At 44.2% G+C, this 13,889-nt stretch overlaps 2 protein-coding genes across 2 annotated transcripts in view; one reads left to right on the forward strand and one right to left on the reverse strand.

Annotated features, from left to right (window-relative positions):
- Positions 1-13,889, forward strand: part of rac1b (Rac family small GTPase 1b) — a 140,623-nt gene that overhangs the window by 71,106 nt on the left and 55,628 nt on the right. The gene's annotated exons all lie outside the window — the stretch shown is intronic.
- cyth3b (cytohesin 3b) overlaps positions 1,370-13,889 on the reverse strand; it is a 44,033-nt gene continuing 31,513 nt past the window's right edge. The window contains exons 8-13 of the mRNA XM_071396579.1: positions 13,763-13,889; positions 12,771-12,882; positions 7,546-7,622; positions 7,108-7,179; positions 6,060-6,214; positions 1,370-4,492 (exon numbers count right to left, since the gene is read on the reverse strand). The exon at positions 13,763-13,889 is cut by the window's right edge and continues 22 nt beyond it. Of these exons, the coding sequence (XP_071252680.1) occupies positions 4,420-4,492; positions 6,060-6,214; positions 7,108-7,179; positions 7,546-7,622; positions 12,771-12,882; positions 13,763-13,889 (616 nt within the window). The 3' untranslated portion in view covers positions 1,370-4,419. The remainder of the gene's footprint in view (positions 4,493-6,059; positions 6,215-7,107; positions 7,180-7,545; positions 7,623-12,770; positions 12,883-13,762) is intronic.

A 13,889-nucleotide genomic window follows, 5' to 3' on the forward strand; every position in this document is an offset into this window, starting at 1 on the left:
TTTCTCATAGACTTTAACCATCAGTAAAGGGTTTCTCATAGACTTTAACCATCAGTAAAGGGTTTCTCATAGACTTTAACCATCAGTAAAGGGTTTCTCATAGACTTTAACCATCAGTAAAGGGTTTCACATAGACATTAACCATCAGTAAAGGGTTTCTCATAGACTTTAACCATCAGTAAAGGGTTTCTCATAGACTTTAACCATCAGTAAAGGGTTTCTCATAGACTTTAACCATCAGTAAAGGGTTTCTCATAGACTTTAACCATCAGTAAAGGGTTTCTCATAGACTTTAACCATCAGTAAAGGGTTTCACATAGACATTAACCATCAGTAAAGGGTTTCTCATAGACTTTAACCATCAGTAAAGGGTTTCTCATAGACTTTAACCATCAGTAAAGGGTTTCTCATAGACTTTAACCATCAGTAAAGGGTTTCTTGCACTGTAGACTTTTCCCACCACTCCATATTGACCATCTGTCTCTAAACTCATTAGAATGTTCATAGACATGGGTTGGACGTCAGTTGGTTGGTTACTGTTCAGGACATGTTTTTTTTCCAGTTACATTTTCTTTTCCACTGCTTTTCCACCATATAAAAAACAGGCAAATATTGTATCTAATGACTATTTAAATAATTACTACCCATGACAGTTGGTACTTAGATGATTAACATAAATTAAGAACTTAATAACCTATGATCCATGACCTACTAAGTTTAATAAAATATACATTTCAGCATATTATCTACTGATAAACTGGATGATTAATTGCATATGCAAATATGTAGGTCAAGCTCATGTAACGGATGTGAAATGGCTAGCTAGTTAGCGGGTACGCGCTACTAGCGTTTCAATCAGTTACGTCACTTGCTCTGAAACCTAGAAGTAGTGTTGCACCTTGCTCTGCAAGGGCCGCGGCCTTTGTGGAGCGATGGGTAACGATGCTTCGTGGGCGACCGTTGTTGATGTGTGCAGAGGGTCCCTGGTTCGCGCCCGAGGTCGGGGCGAGGGGACAGTTTAAAGTTATACTGTTACATTGATGCTGTTGACCCGGATCACTGGTTGCTGCGGAAAAGGAGGAGGTTGAAAGGGGGGTGAGTGTAACGGATGTGAAATGGCTAGCTAGTTAGTGGGTACGCGCTACTAGCGTTTCGATCAGTTACGTCACTTGCTCTGAAACCTAGAAGTAGTGTTGCACCTTGCTCTGCAAGGGCCGCGGCCTTTGTGGAACGATGGGTAACGACGCTTCGTGGGTGTCAGTTGTTGATGTGTGCAGAGGGTCCCTGGTTCGCGCCCGAGGTCGGGGCGAGGGGACGTACTAAAGTTATACTGTTACACTCAATAAATAAATGCGTCGTACAACGGACGTAGTCTTTGTATACTTTATGCAGCTTTCCACGTAATGTACAATGTGACCAATAGCTTTTACAGAGATAGAAAAGTTAATTTAGCTATAGCCCCACACAAGGGGCAGTAGAAGGTAATATTCTGCCCTGAGATCAGGGGTCATATCTTACAAACACATAGAAAAACTCTACTGGATTCAACTTTATCAGTCAGCATTATAGTTCGGACATCATCATTTTCATCATCATCAATATTACTGCCACCCATATCCTATTCATCCTCAACATCTGCCTTATCATCATCATCATCATCATCATCATCAGTATTACTACCACCCATATCCTATTCATCCTCAACATCTGCCTCATCATCATCATCAGTATTACTACCACCCATATCCTATTCATCCTCAACATCTGCCTTATCATCATCATCATCAGTATTACTACCACCCATATCCTATTCATCCACATCATCACCCCCATCGCCATCATTATCATCCTCATACCTGCTGGAAATGTACTTTTCCTGACATCACGTTATATAGTATTTGTTTATGATCATGTTTTTGACTTGTGTACAGAAGACCCCAAACTGACCTGATGCAAAGTACAGCCAGTAGGTGTAAAATGTTTCAGAGTATTCATACAACAACAAAAAGGAGACCCATAAAACCTATACATTATTTACATATACATAACTTAAGTAACGCTTACGGACAGAATGGAACCATTTGACAATGAAAATAAATACAAACAAGATAGTAGATTATATTTTGTAAGGGGAACACAAAAAGCAAGCAAGGATCTTGGGTTACAAATGAAAAGCATACGGGTCACATCAACGCATCGCCCCTCACTGATGCAGTTGGCATAGGTTTGGACCTCGAGACACTGAAAGAAAAGCTTAAAATGACTGGTACCCTATTGGACTGTTTCACAAACCCATATTCAAGCATACTCTTAGACTACAACACATTTTCAAAGTTTGTTCAGTTGCATTGCAGACACTCCAATCGTAGGCTAAATATAGGTCCATGTAACCACCCCTATAATTCACAACCAAAGTAAAAAGTATGCACATTTTAATATTCTGTGGTCCACACAATGTATGGAATCAGTCCAGCTGACTCAAGACTGTAATGTTGTAGTTTTTCTAGGTTTTGTCTTCCTAATTTCAGCACTAACCTAGCTTTGTATTCTGAGATTGCAGCAGAACTGCTGCAATGGCACCTGGGAAAAAGAGTTGAGCACCATAGTGGGATGATTACATGGCTTATGTTTAGGGCCAGGAGTGTAAGGCCCAGATTTGTTCCTGGTCAGGTCACATGTTCATGTACGGTTACTGCAGCCCTGGAACTTTCTCTCCTTCCCTCCCTCTCTGACACACTCACTCCATCTCTCACATCCGCTCTCCTCTTTCTGCCATGTCTCTCCATCCACCTGAACATTCACAAGAGGAACTCTGTTTTTCTACCATCTTCAGAAATGATCACACAAAAACTTTTCTGTATAATGGATGTCAGAGATGCCATTAAGATAGTCGTTGTGTTAAATGTCTGCTCTTGGCTTGCACACTACTGTGTTTACATACATACATGCATATATACTGTGTAGATACACACACAAGTTAGCACACCCACTTCTAAGCGCACTTTATGGTATATCTACAAACAGACATACATGCATGTGTATGTGAAAAATTGCAGTTTTGCTTTTCAAGTTGCCCAAATGCAGAAGACACCTAGAAAGCAGGGGTTGGAACCAGTTCAGGGAACAGAACAGAAAAATAAATAAATGTTTTGAGGAACAGAAACAGAACCGTGTACAAAAGTGATCTCTAGTGTTCTGGAACATTACTGTTATTTTCAAATCTTGAGAACCAGGTAATAATGTTCTTTTGAGTTCCAAAAATAAATACAAATAAATTCCAGTATAAACTATTCTGTAATTCAGTGAAGTTATAAGGCTAGTAATACCCTACACACATTCTAATTCAAGTCCTGCCATGATGTTTAGAGCTTCAAGCCAAGCCCCCTCCATATCCACCTCTCTCTCTCTCTCTCTCTTGCCCCACCCATGAAATTTCAGTCACATCTCACACCTGCACTTATGTGACCAATTAAAAATGTAAACAACAATCTAACCCGTTCCATAGCAAGCTGCTCTATCGGCACTAATTGGTGGAGTAAATAGATTTGCTAAACGTAAAAACGCATGTTGATTTCACAGGTTAAACATTTGATGAAAAGGAACTATATAAGCTGTTACATTTTGGGGGGTTGGAACTGGTTCAGAACTTTATTTTCTGGTCGGAACACTGGAACGGAATGAAAAAATAGGGTTTCTGCTCGGAATGGAATGATTGGGAAATAATTTCTGTTCCAACCACTGCTAGAAACACATGGAAGTAATCAGAAGGAATGTGGGGAACACAGGAGGGCAGTGCGGGGGAGTAAAGAGACGAGAGAGCCAGAGAGAGAAAGAGAGAATGTGTGTTAATACATGTTAATACATCCCACTGGCTTCCCTTGGTAATCTGTAGTGTGGCTGAACCACACTGGTCCTATAGAGGGATGTCTCCCTGTGTTGGTACATATATTGGTCCTCTGCTTTAGTCCTGGGACGTCATGTCCCTGTAACTCCAGCCCCTGGTACTGCAGCCACGGCTGGGGAAATGTCCAGAATGGGGAGGGGGGCTGTCTTCAAGACCGGAGCCTGTCCTCGTTGTCTTCAAGACCGGGTGCGAGTTCTATCAGGGTCTGAAGGGTCAGATGGCTATCTTTGGTTGGCCAGCCATCTCTCTAGTGACAAGTTGGGTTCTGGGGGTCCAGGGGGTCCAGGGGGAGAGGGATAGTAGGGAGGGAACTTCATGAGTGGAGTCTGTCCGTGGGAGTGGAGGGAGGGATGGGTGAGGAGGGAGGGAGGGAGGGGGAGTGTGGAAGTGGTGTTTAACTTCATGAGTAAGATCTGTCTGGGGAAGAGGATTGGTGGGCTGAGGAAAGGGGGTTCGGGGTGTCCTAGTTTGGGATGTCCTGGGATGAGGGGTGTCCATGGAAGGAATGTCCCTCCTCATTTCTTGTTGGCAATCCGTCTTTTCCTGGTGGCCAACATATCGTAGAAGGGATCCCTGCTGATGCTAGCCCTGGAACAACCAATCAAAACAAATAAATAATAATAATAATAATAATACGCCAGGGGGAAACTTGAGCATCTTTGATATGGAAATGCGGCCACATTTCTACAAACCGCTGCCTTAACTAACTAGATCAAATAAATAAAAGGTTGTTCGGTGACCTAGTTTTGTTTCCATGGTTTCTGAAGAAAACCTACCCACCCCCTTTTTCTTATTTTCCTTAGCACTCCGGTTCCATCTCTTTCAGAGATCATGTGGAATATCGTTCCCTGATTCCCTGTTCTAGAACACTTCCAAGTGTTCTCATTCTAGCATACTCTCTCCTCTCTGCAGTTTTCCAGGTTTATAGGTTGGAGTGCAGGGCAAACAATAGTGCTCTAAGTTATCGACACTCCAGCTCTCTTTTTCTGGGAGAGAAGGCACTCGGTACAAAGCGAAGTGAGTCACAGAGCCATTCTGGCTCCGGCACAGAGTGCATTTTCAGTTTCACGGGTGTAAAATCCTGTTAGCACCAGCACAAAGCCAAAACCGGCTCAACCCCCCACTGCGGATTCTCTCTCTCTTACTCCCTTTACATTGTCCCCCATATACGACTATGTCTCTAAGCTATGGCAACAATTCCTCTCCTTTTTTTAGCTTTTGGTTATTTACCGCAACCTAATTTCAGAAAAATAATAGAAGAAACCCCGGGGCGCCTTTCTTTCTGGAAATACATTCAACAGAGAATGTAATAGGATGACGTTTATCCATGAAAAGACATTGCGACACATTGAAATGGATATGAATGTGATACCAAATATTGACTTATTACAATGGCGCTACAGTATAGCAAATATATTGAGTTAGCCTACATAACATTTATTTGATACAGTTATATAAGAGCTTCATAGCCCAGTTCAGAATTTTCCAAACTCACACAGATGGTCCCCTAAAATTAGTCTTCACTGTTTGTTTAAAAACTGTCCTAAATCGCGATTAAAGATAAGAGGATAAGGAGCGTGACTATACGACCATCCCTATTTTACTGAGGAAATGTGATTGACATAAAAGCCTTTTATCTTGGCTAAATCCTTATTGACTCCCTCTGGAGAAGATAACACACACACTGCATGGTAATGGTTAGAATCTGTGGCAACAGGGGGGAAGCGCTGGGGCTTTAGCCCAGTTTTGAGCCTCCTTTCCTGGTCAGGCTAGCTGGGCTCGATCCCCATCCCCCAGGGGGCTTTAAGCGATAACTAATCCTTCCCGTATTACCCCTGGGGGAGCTAACTAGCATTGTAGCCTAGATAGTGAATGTGTTGGGGAGTTGTTTTGGGAAGCTAACTAGCATTGCAGCCTAGATAGTGAATGTGTTGGGGAGTGGTTTTGGGAAGCTAACTAGCATTGCAGCCTAGATTGTGAATATGGTGGGGAGTGGAGGGAAGCTAACTAGCATTGCAGCCTAGATTGTGAATATGGTAGGGAGTGGAGGGAAGCTAACTAGCATTGTAGCCTAAATAGTGTATATGGTGGGGAGTGGAGGGAAGCTAACTAGCATTGTAGCCTAAATAGTAAATGTTGCGGTCAGGAATCTTACTTGATGGACTTGATCCACTCCTCTTTCTCCTCAGTCGTGGGCGCCGATATCCTGTACACTGTGTGGTTGCCCTCGACGACCCGGCCGTCCGCCTCCGTCTTACATGCCTTGATCACCGAACCCTTGTGGTTGGGGTTGTAGAGCTCGAAGCAGTTCTGGGGGAGGGGGGGGGGGGGGGGGGTAGTGGTGAAAGGGTGGTCCAACACTTTAGGAAACCCTAGTGTCTTTCCCCAGCAATCAGTTCTGATGGGTGAGGAGATGGTTGAGTTGAGTGGGTACTAGCATTGTAGCATAATCCCAACAAGGTGGAGGTGAAAGGGTGTTTGTATTGCACAACAATTAGAGAGACCCTATCCTCAACTAGGTTACATGTTCCAGGTCAAATACATGACTAGAAATATGGAAGACTATGTTGACTTTTGACCCCTGGTGATATCATGAGTTGGGCTTCTCCACAGGGTGAGTGGAACCTTGTGGCTGAGGTTGACTACCAGTACCACCTAATAGCATACCACCCTGCATACCACTGCTGGCTTGCTTCTGAAGCTAAGCAGGGTTGGTCCTGGTCAGTCCCTGGATGGGAGACCAGGTGCTGCTGGAAGTGGTGTTGGAGGGCCAGTAGGAGGCACTCTTTCCTCTGGTCTAAACAAAGATCCCAATGCCCCAGGGCAGTGATTGGGGACACTGCTCTGTGTAGGGTGCTGTCTTTCGGATGGGACGTTAAACGGGTGTCCTGACTCTCTGAGGTCATTAAAGATCCCATGGCACTTATCGTAAGAGTAGGGGTGTTAACCCCGGTGTCCTGGCTAAATTCCCAATCTGGCCCTCAACCATCACGGTCACCTAATAATCCCCAGTTTACAATTGGCTCATTCATCCCCCTCCTCTCCCCTGTAACTATTCCCCAGGTCGTTGCTGCAAATGAGAACGTGTTCTCAGTCAACTTACCTGGTAAAATAACGGTAAAATAAAAAAATAAAAAAATTAATATAATAGTGACATAATAAGGTTTCAGAAGGGATGTGATGCAGTATCATGAAGCACTCACTGGTTTCCTGGGTTCCTCCACCTCTCTGATACTGAGGTTCTCTAAGGGGATGATCCCACGAGGCTCCTTATCCTGGAGGAGAGAGAGGAAGAGAGAGAGAGAACAAGACATGATCTGTGACATTGTTTCATAGACTGGAAAACAACCTTCATTCCCCTCTGCTCTGCTCTCTCTAATATAACTAATGATGTTAGTGTCTGGCAGCCAGGCTGTCTGGAGGACAGAGAGATAATGATATGATCCTCTAGGATAATACAAGGGTAGAGGACAGACTGCTGATAAAGCAGCTATCTCTGGATAGAGAGGCAAATGCTATGACAAAGATGCTGTGATAAAAAGCTTCCAGTTATACTACCACATATAAACACATGTACAAACACACAGGCAAAAAGCGTACTTGCCTACAATACTGAGGTCGCATGCACCACACATACTTACTGTTGTGTACTCAAAGTAGTACAGACAGTTGTCTGTCAGGATGAACCACCTTCTCTTCCAGGTCTTCACTCTTCCCCCTGAGACAGGAAATAGGAAGAGGAAACAGGAAGTGATGACACCATGGAATTAGTGACAGACTGACAGCCTCCACCATACTCCTCACAGTAGGAACAACAGGAGGAAGGCACTCCAAACAAGACCAGAGCTGGAAAGTAGGCAAAGTAATGGCCGCCTTGACCACAATAACATGACAGCTCTAGTGTTATAAATCAGCCAAGATAAATAAATAAAGTTGCTGAGAGATTTGTCTCAAACAACGGCAGAAAATCTATATACTGTACGTGAAGCATGTATACCAATGACACAGGAGAAATAGAAGATGAGTGAGAAAGAGAGAGAGAGAGAAAGAGGAGAGAAGAGAGACCTTACACTTCCTCTAAAACAGCCCATCCTCCTCCTGTGGACCTAAGACACTGAAAGATCAAAGCCAATGAACTCTGCTGTTGGTACTTGGCACCACTGATTGAGAGGTGATGCAATTCCATCACAGGATTTGTTCAGCAACGTGATTGGTTACATCTTCCAGTTACTGCATAGAGAATATTCAACGATTAAATGATTACTCACACAACTCCTGAATTATTGCTAACTTTGCTCATTCATTTTTTAAAGGCAACGGAATAAAATGCTATTGGATCTCCAGAAGAAGGAAGGTACACACCACACTTGATATGAACCTAACTTGGCATCTAAAGCACCCTTGGAGGAATAACACACACACACACACACAAACGCATGTGTAAGCACAAATGCACACACACACCAAACCCCCAAGCAAAGATTGTTACGTTTTGTAGCATGGGTATACCAAAGCTGAGGGGTATAGAGGGGAGGCAACACACAGTTGAAATAGTTTTTAACAGTGTTCCCCCTCAGGCAACTACAGCCCAATTCAATGCAGCGTTCAGCTGAAATGAAACACAGATATGCAAGGCAGGGATGCTGAGAAGACTACCCTGTTGGAAGACAGCAATAAATACACCAATACTGTGTTGGAAAATGGAGAACTCACACACACACACACACACACACACACACACACACACACACACACACACACACACACACACACACACACACACACACACACACACACACACTTATCTGTGTATTAGTTGGGTAAACTGGGCTACCATGTTGTACATGCCACACAAAAAGCGTAGAAATAGACAGATATAACAAGAGAGAAGTAAGCCCTGATCCAATTTTATATTTTTGAGTTACAAATCAAATCAAAGTTTATTTGTCACGTGTGCCGAATACAACAGGTGTAGAACTTACAGTGAAATGCTTACTTACAGGCTCTAACCAACAGTGCCAAAAAAGGTATTAGAACAATAGGTAAGTAAACAAATAAAAACAACAGTAAAAAGACAGGGAAAAATAACAGTAGCGAGGCTATAACAGTAGCGAGGCTATAACAGTAGCGAGGCTATATACAGTAGCGAGGCTATAACAGTAGCGAGGCTATAACAGTAGCGAGGCTATAACAGTAGCGAGGCTATAACAGTAGCGAGGCTATATACAGTAGCGAGGCTATAACAGTAGCGAGGCTATATACAGTAGCGAGGCTATAACAGTAGCGAGGCTATAACAGTAGCGAGGCTATATACAGTAGCGAGGCTATAACAAGTAGCGAGGCTATAACAGTAGCGAGGCTATATACAGGCACCGGTTAGTCGGACTGATTGAGGTAGTATGTACATGTATATATGGTTAAAGTGACTATGCATATATAATGAACACAGAGTAGCAGTAGCGTAAAAGAGGGGTTGGCAGGTGGTGGGTGGGACACAATGCAGATAGCCTGGTTAGCCAATGTGTGGGGGCACTGGTTGGTCGGGCCAATTGAAGTAGTATGTACATTAATGTATAGTTAAAGTGACCATGCATATATGATAAACAGAGAGTAGTAGCAGAGTAAAAAGAGGGGTTGGTGGGGGGGGGGGGGCACACAATGCAAATAGTCCGGGTAGCCATTTGATTACCTGTTCAGGAGTCTTAGGGCTTGGGGGTAAAAACTGTTGAGAAGCCTTTTTGTCCTAGACTTGGCACTCCGGTACCGCTTGCCATGCGGTAGTAGAGAGAAGTCTATGACTGGGGTGGCTGGGGTCTTTGACAATGTTTAGGGCCTTCCTCTGACACCGCCTGTTGTAAAGGTCCTGGATGGCAGGCAGCTTAGGCCCAGTGATGTACTGGGCCGTACGCACTACCCCCTGTAGTGCCTTGCGGTCGGAGGCAGAGCAATTGCTGTACCAGGCAGTGATGCAACCAGTCAGGATGCTCTCGATGTTGCAGCTGTAGAACCTTTTGAGGATCTGAGGACCCATGCCAAATCTGTTTAGTTTCCTGAGGGGGAATAGGCTTTGTCGTGCCCTCTTTACAAACTGTCTTGGTGTGCTTGGACCACTAGTTTGTTGGTGATGTGGACACCAAGGAACTTGAAGCTCTCAACCTGCTCCACTACAGCCCCGTCGATGAGATTGGGGGTGTGCTCGGTCCTCCATTTCCTGTAGTCTACAATCATCTCCTTAGTCTTGGTTACGTTGAGGGATAGGTTGTTATTCTGGCCCCACACGGCCAGATCTCTGACCTCCTCCCTATAGGCTGTCTCGTCGTTGATCAGGCCTACCACTGTTGTGTCATCTGCAAACTTAAGGATGGTGTTGGAGTTGTGCCTGGCCATGCAGTCGTGGGTGAACAGGGAGTACAAGAGGGGACTGAGCACGCACCCCTGAGGGGCTCCTGTGTTGAGGATCAGCGTGGCAGATGTGTTGCTATCTACCCTCACCACCTGGGGGGGCGGCCCGTCAGGAAGTCCAGGTTCCAGTTGCAGAGGGAGGTGTTTAGTCCCAGGATCCTTAGCTTAGTGATGAGCTTTGAGGAAACTATGGTGTTGAACGCTGAGCTGTAGTCAATGAATAGCATTCTCACATAGGTGTTCCTTTTGTCCAGGTGGGAAAGGGCAGTGTGGAGTGCAATAGAGATTGCATCATCTGTGGATCTGTTTGGGCGGTATGCAAATTGGAGTGGGTCTTTCACCAGCCTTTCACAAAGTGATGGTTGTCTTTTGCACCTCCATTCTATCCATTCTATTTCTACAATTGATAGGTTATTAATCCACAGCTGAGAATATCTGGAATGATCCTGTTTTCCATTTGTTGTTTTTCTTGCCCTCCAGGTGAGACATGTCATAGGATGTGGTGTGGCAGGCTGACTGTGCATCCTGTGGTTTCCTGGGTGTGTGTGAGTGGGATTTGTCCTAACAACGTTCTTGTGGGAGAGCATTGTCCCAACATTCCTACAGGGCTCATCACTGACCATCCCTTAGTGCAGTAGTGACCATGGAAAAACACATGTTTGTAATGCACACTAAGTACTACCAGAGAGGTTTTAGCACCATCTTTGGTCTTATTCATTTCATTGAATCTCTCATTTCCTTTCTGTCTTTTAGTCGATAAATCCATGTTAAAAAGTCATTAATCATATACACGCTGTTTTCATAGACTTTTCTGGGGAGTTTTGCCTGGCGTATTTACATGAGGTAAAATGCTTAAATCCTTTCTCTTAATTTCCACAGTGTAGAGAGTGATCCTCTCTAAAAGAGACTAATTCGTTCATAGCCATCAGGGTTTATTTGTACTGGGCCAAATTAGAATTATTACAGAGAAAACTCCAGTTGTAAATTGCCTGGGGAGAGAGAGCACTATAATATAATAATTCACAGGTCTTAAGGCACACTGGGACTATTTGCTTACATATATATACTGGGTTTGATGAGACTGCAGAGACGTTACATAGAGCCAGTGGAATGTGCAGCATGTCTGAGCCAGGGTGTGTATGTGTGTGTGCGTGTGCGTGTGCGTGTGTGCATGTGCGTGTGCGTGTGCGTGTGTGCGTGTGCGTGTGCGTGTGTGCGTGTGCGTGTGTGTGATGGCAACGTTACAACAGCTGTTGAAACAGGGAACTGTCCAAAACACTCCATGTCAGGGACTGGAGGACGCAATAAAAACACTCCATGTCAGGGACTGGAGGACGCAATAAAAACAGGAAATGAAAAGTGGGTTGAGATGGAGGTAATGGGAGAAGGGAATGAAAAGAGAGATGGAGGTTAGGGACAGAGAGGTGAGAGGTCAGAGAGAATAAGCACAACAGAAAATAATGTGTATGCAACCTTACAGCCAGCCAACCAGAAAACCCTAAATACATTTATAAAGATATCACACAAAGATAATGTTGGGGAGGAGGAAGGGGAGACAAGGGATGACATTCAAAAACCCATATAAACAAATAAAACATCAAAAACATGGGAGAAACAATAGAGAAAAATGTGATAAGAGGGTTAAAATGTGGGAAACTGCACTACTATATGTAGGAAGGAGAGAGCTCTGTATAATATAAATAAATAAAATGATTGTCTTTGAGTGTTGCTATGACACCCGTCAGTTCCACAGCCCCCGGTTATTTTGTGATCAATGCATTGTGGGAGAGCTGATGATGACCGCTCCCTCAATTAATGCTGCAACCATGGTAACAGGTCAGCTTGACTGTGTGTAGAGAGACATTGCTACCTGTCTCTGGGTCATACAGTGTAATGTTACTAACAGTTGTGACCTCAAATGCACCTTACCATGGTGATTTACCATGGTGATTTACCATGGTGATTCTTTCAACTTCAACATTAACATACAACCATTTACATAAAATCCTGCTCGAATATCCTTTAAACTGGCCAAAGATTGTGAAATATTTATTCCTGAATCTTCAACATCCTGAAAACCTTGAATCTGGAGGTTTAAAATAGACAACACTACAGATAGCAGCCCACTGTGTGAGAACCCTGAACACTGAACCTTGTTCATATTGTACCAACAAGACGTGAGTCATGCAGCAAAACACATTGCTTGAGAGACTGCAACATTACAGTCCACAGCAAAATCTGGATCTTAGCTGCAAGGGTCAGCCAGTGAAATAATGTACTGGTTCATAACAAGAGAATGGTGTAAGAGGAACCAAAAACAGTGCATAGCAATAGCATAGCACTTAGAATGCATCTCCAATACATTGCTTCATTGTAAGTAGTATGCTAGTGGAGACATTGGAACAGAGAGGTGGGTGTGATGCAGGCATTCTAAGTAAGGGACTGCATTCTCATCTCTACTAACCCAGTTTGAGCAGCCATCCCTCTCTGTCTGGGTTGAAGAACGTGTGAGTCAGGTCGTTCCCATCATCCTCTGGGATCTTAAAGGGTTCACTCTTAATGCTCTCATAGAGATTCTGGAGAGGAGAGAGAGGGATGAGGAGCGAGTGATGGAGAGAAGGAGAGAGAGAGGGATGAGGAGGGAGTGATGGAGAGAAGGAGAGAGAGGGATGAGGAGGGAGCGATGGAGAGAGAGAAGGATGAGGAGGGAGTGATGGAGAGAGAGGAAAAGCATTGGGAAAGAGAGAGAGAGAGAGAGAGAGAGAGAGAGAGAGAGAGAGAGAGAGAGAGAGAGAGAGAGAGAGAGAGAGAGAGAGAGAGAGAGAGAGAGAGAGAGAGAGAGAGAGAGAGAGAGAGAGAGAGAGAGAGAGAGAGAGAGAGAGAGAGAGAGAGAGAGAGAGTAATGGTGATGGGGGAAAAGGCGGTGGAAAGCATTAGTGTTCAACTCATAACACTTGAACAGCCACTTCCTGCATCTTCTAACAGCCATCCCAGTCCATAACTAAATCAACAGTGCATAAAACATGACAGAACAACATTCTATGAAGGACTTGTTAGAAAAGGAAATTGTTGGAGGGTGTGCTCATTCGTAGGGGCTGAAACTGGGTGTTAAATACTGGGACACATTTGACAATCTGAGTTACAACTTTGAGAACTGTTGGGAGAGAAAGGAACAACAAGCCAACTGCAAGAAGTGTTATGTGTGTGCCCTTTTGAACTGCGGTTGAGCTGAAGGCTGTGTGATTATCTCTCTGAGATTGTTAGATAATAATGTCCATCATTAGCATTACTGGCCTGAAAGAACAGCACATTAGATGAGCTAGCATTTTGCTACGTGACGTAGGACAAACACAAACACACACTCATCAACCATATCCAACCCCCCCACTCCACACACACACTCAACAACCATATCCAACCCCACCACCACTCCACACACCAAACACACACTCTCACCCTGAGTAGGTCCTCTGGCAGGTCTCCTCCCTCGTTGATGCCTCTGTTCATGGAGATGAACCTCTCTACGGGGGGCTTGTCTCTGACGTTGGGGTTGTGGAGGCTGGTATTCAACATGATGATGGCG

Source organism: Salvelinus alpinus, chromosome 1, assembly GCF_045679555.1.
Source record: "Salvelinus alpinus chromosome 1, SLU_Salpinus.1, whole genome shotgun sequence".
Classification (NCBI taxonomy): domain Eukaryota; kingdom Metazoa; phylum Chordata; class Actinopteri; order Salmoniformes; family Salmonidae; genus Salvelinus; species Salvelinus alpinus.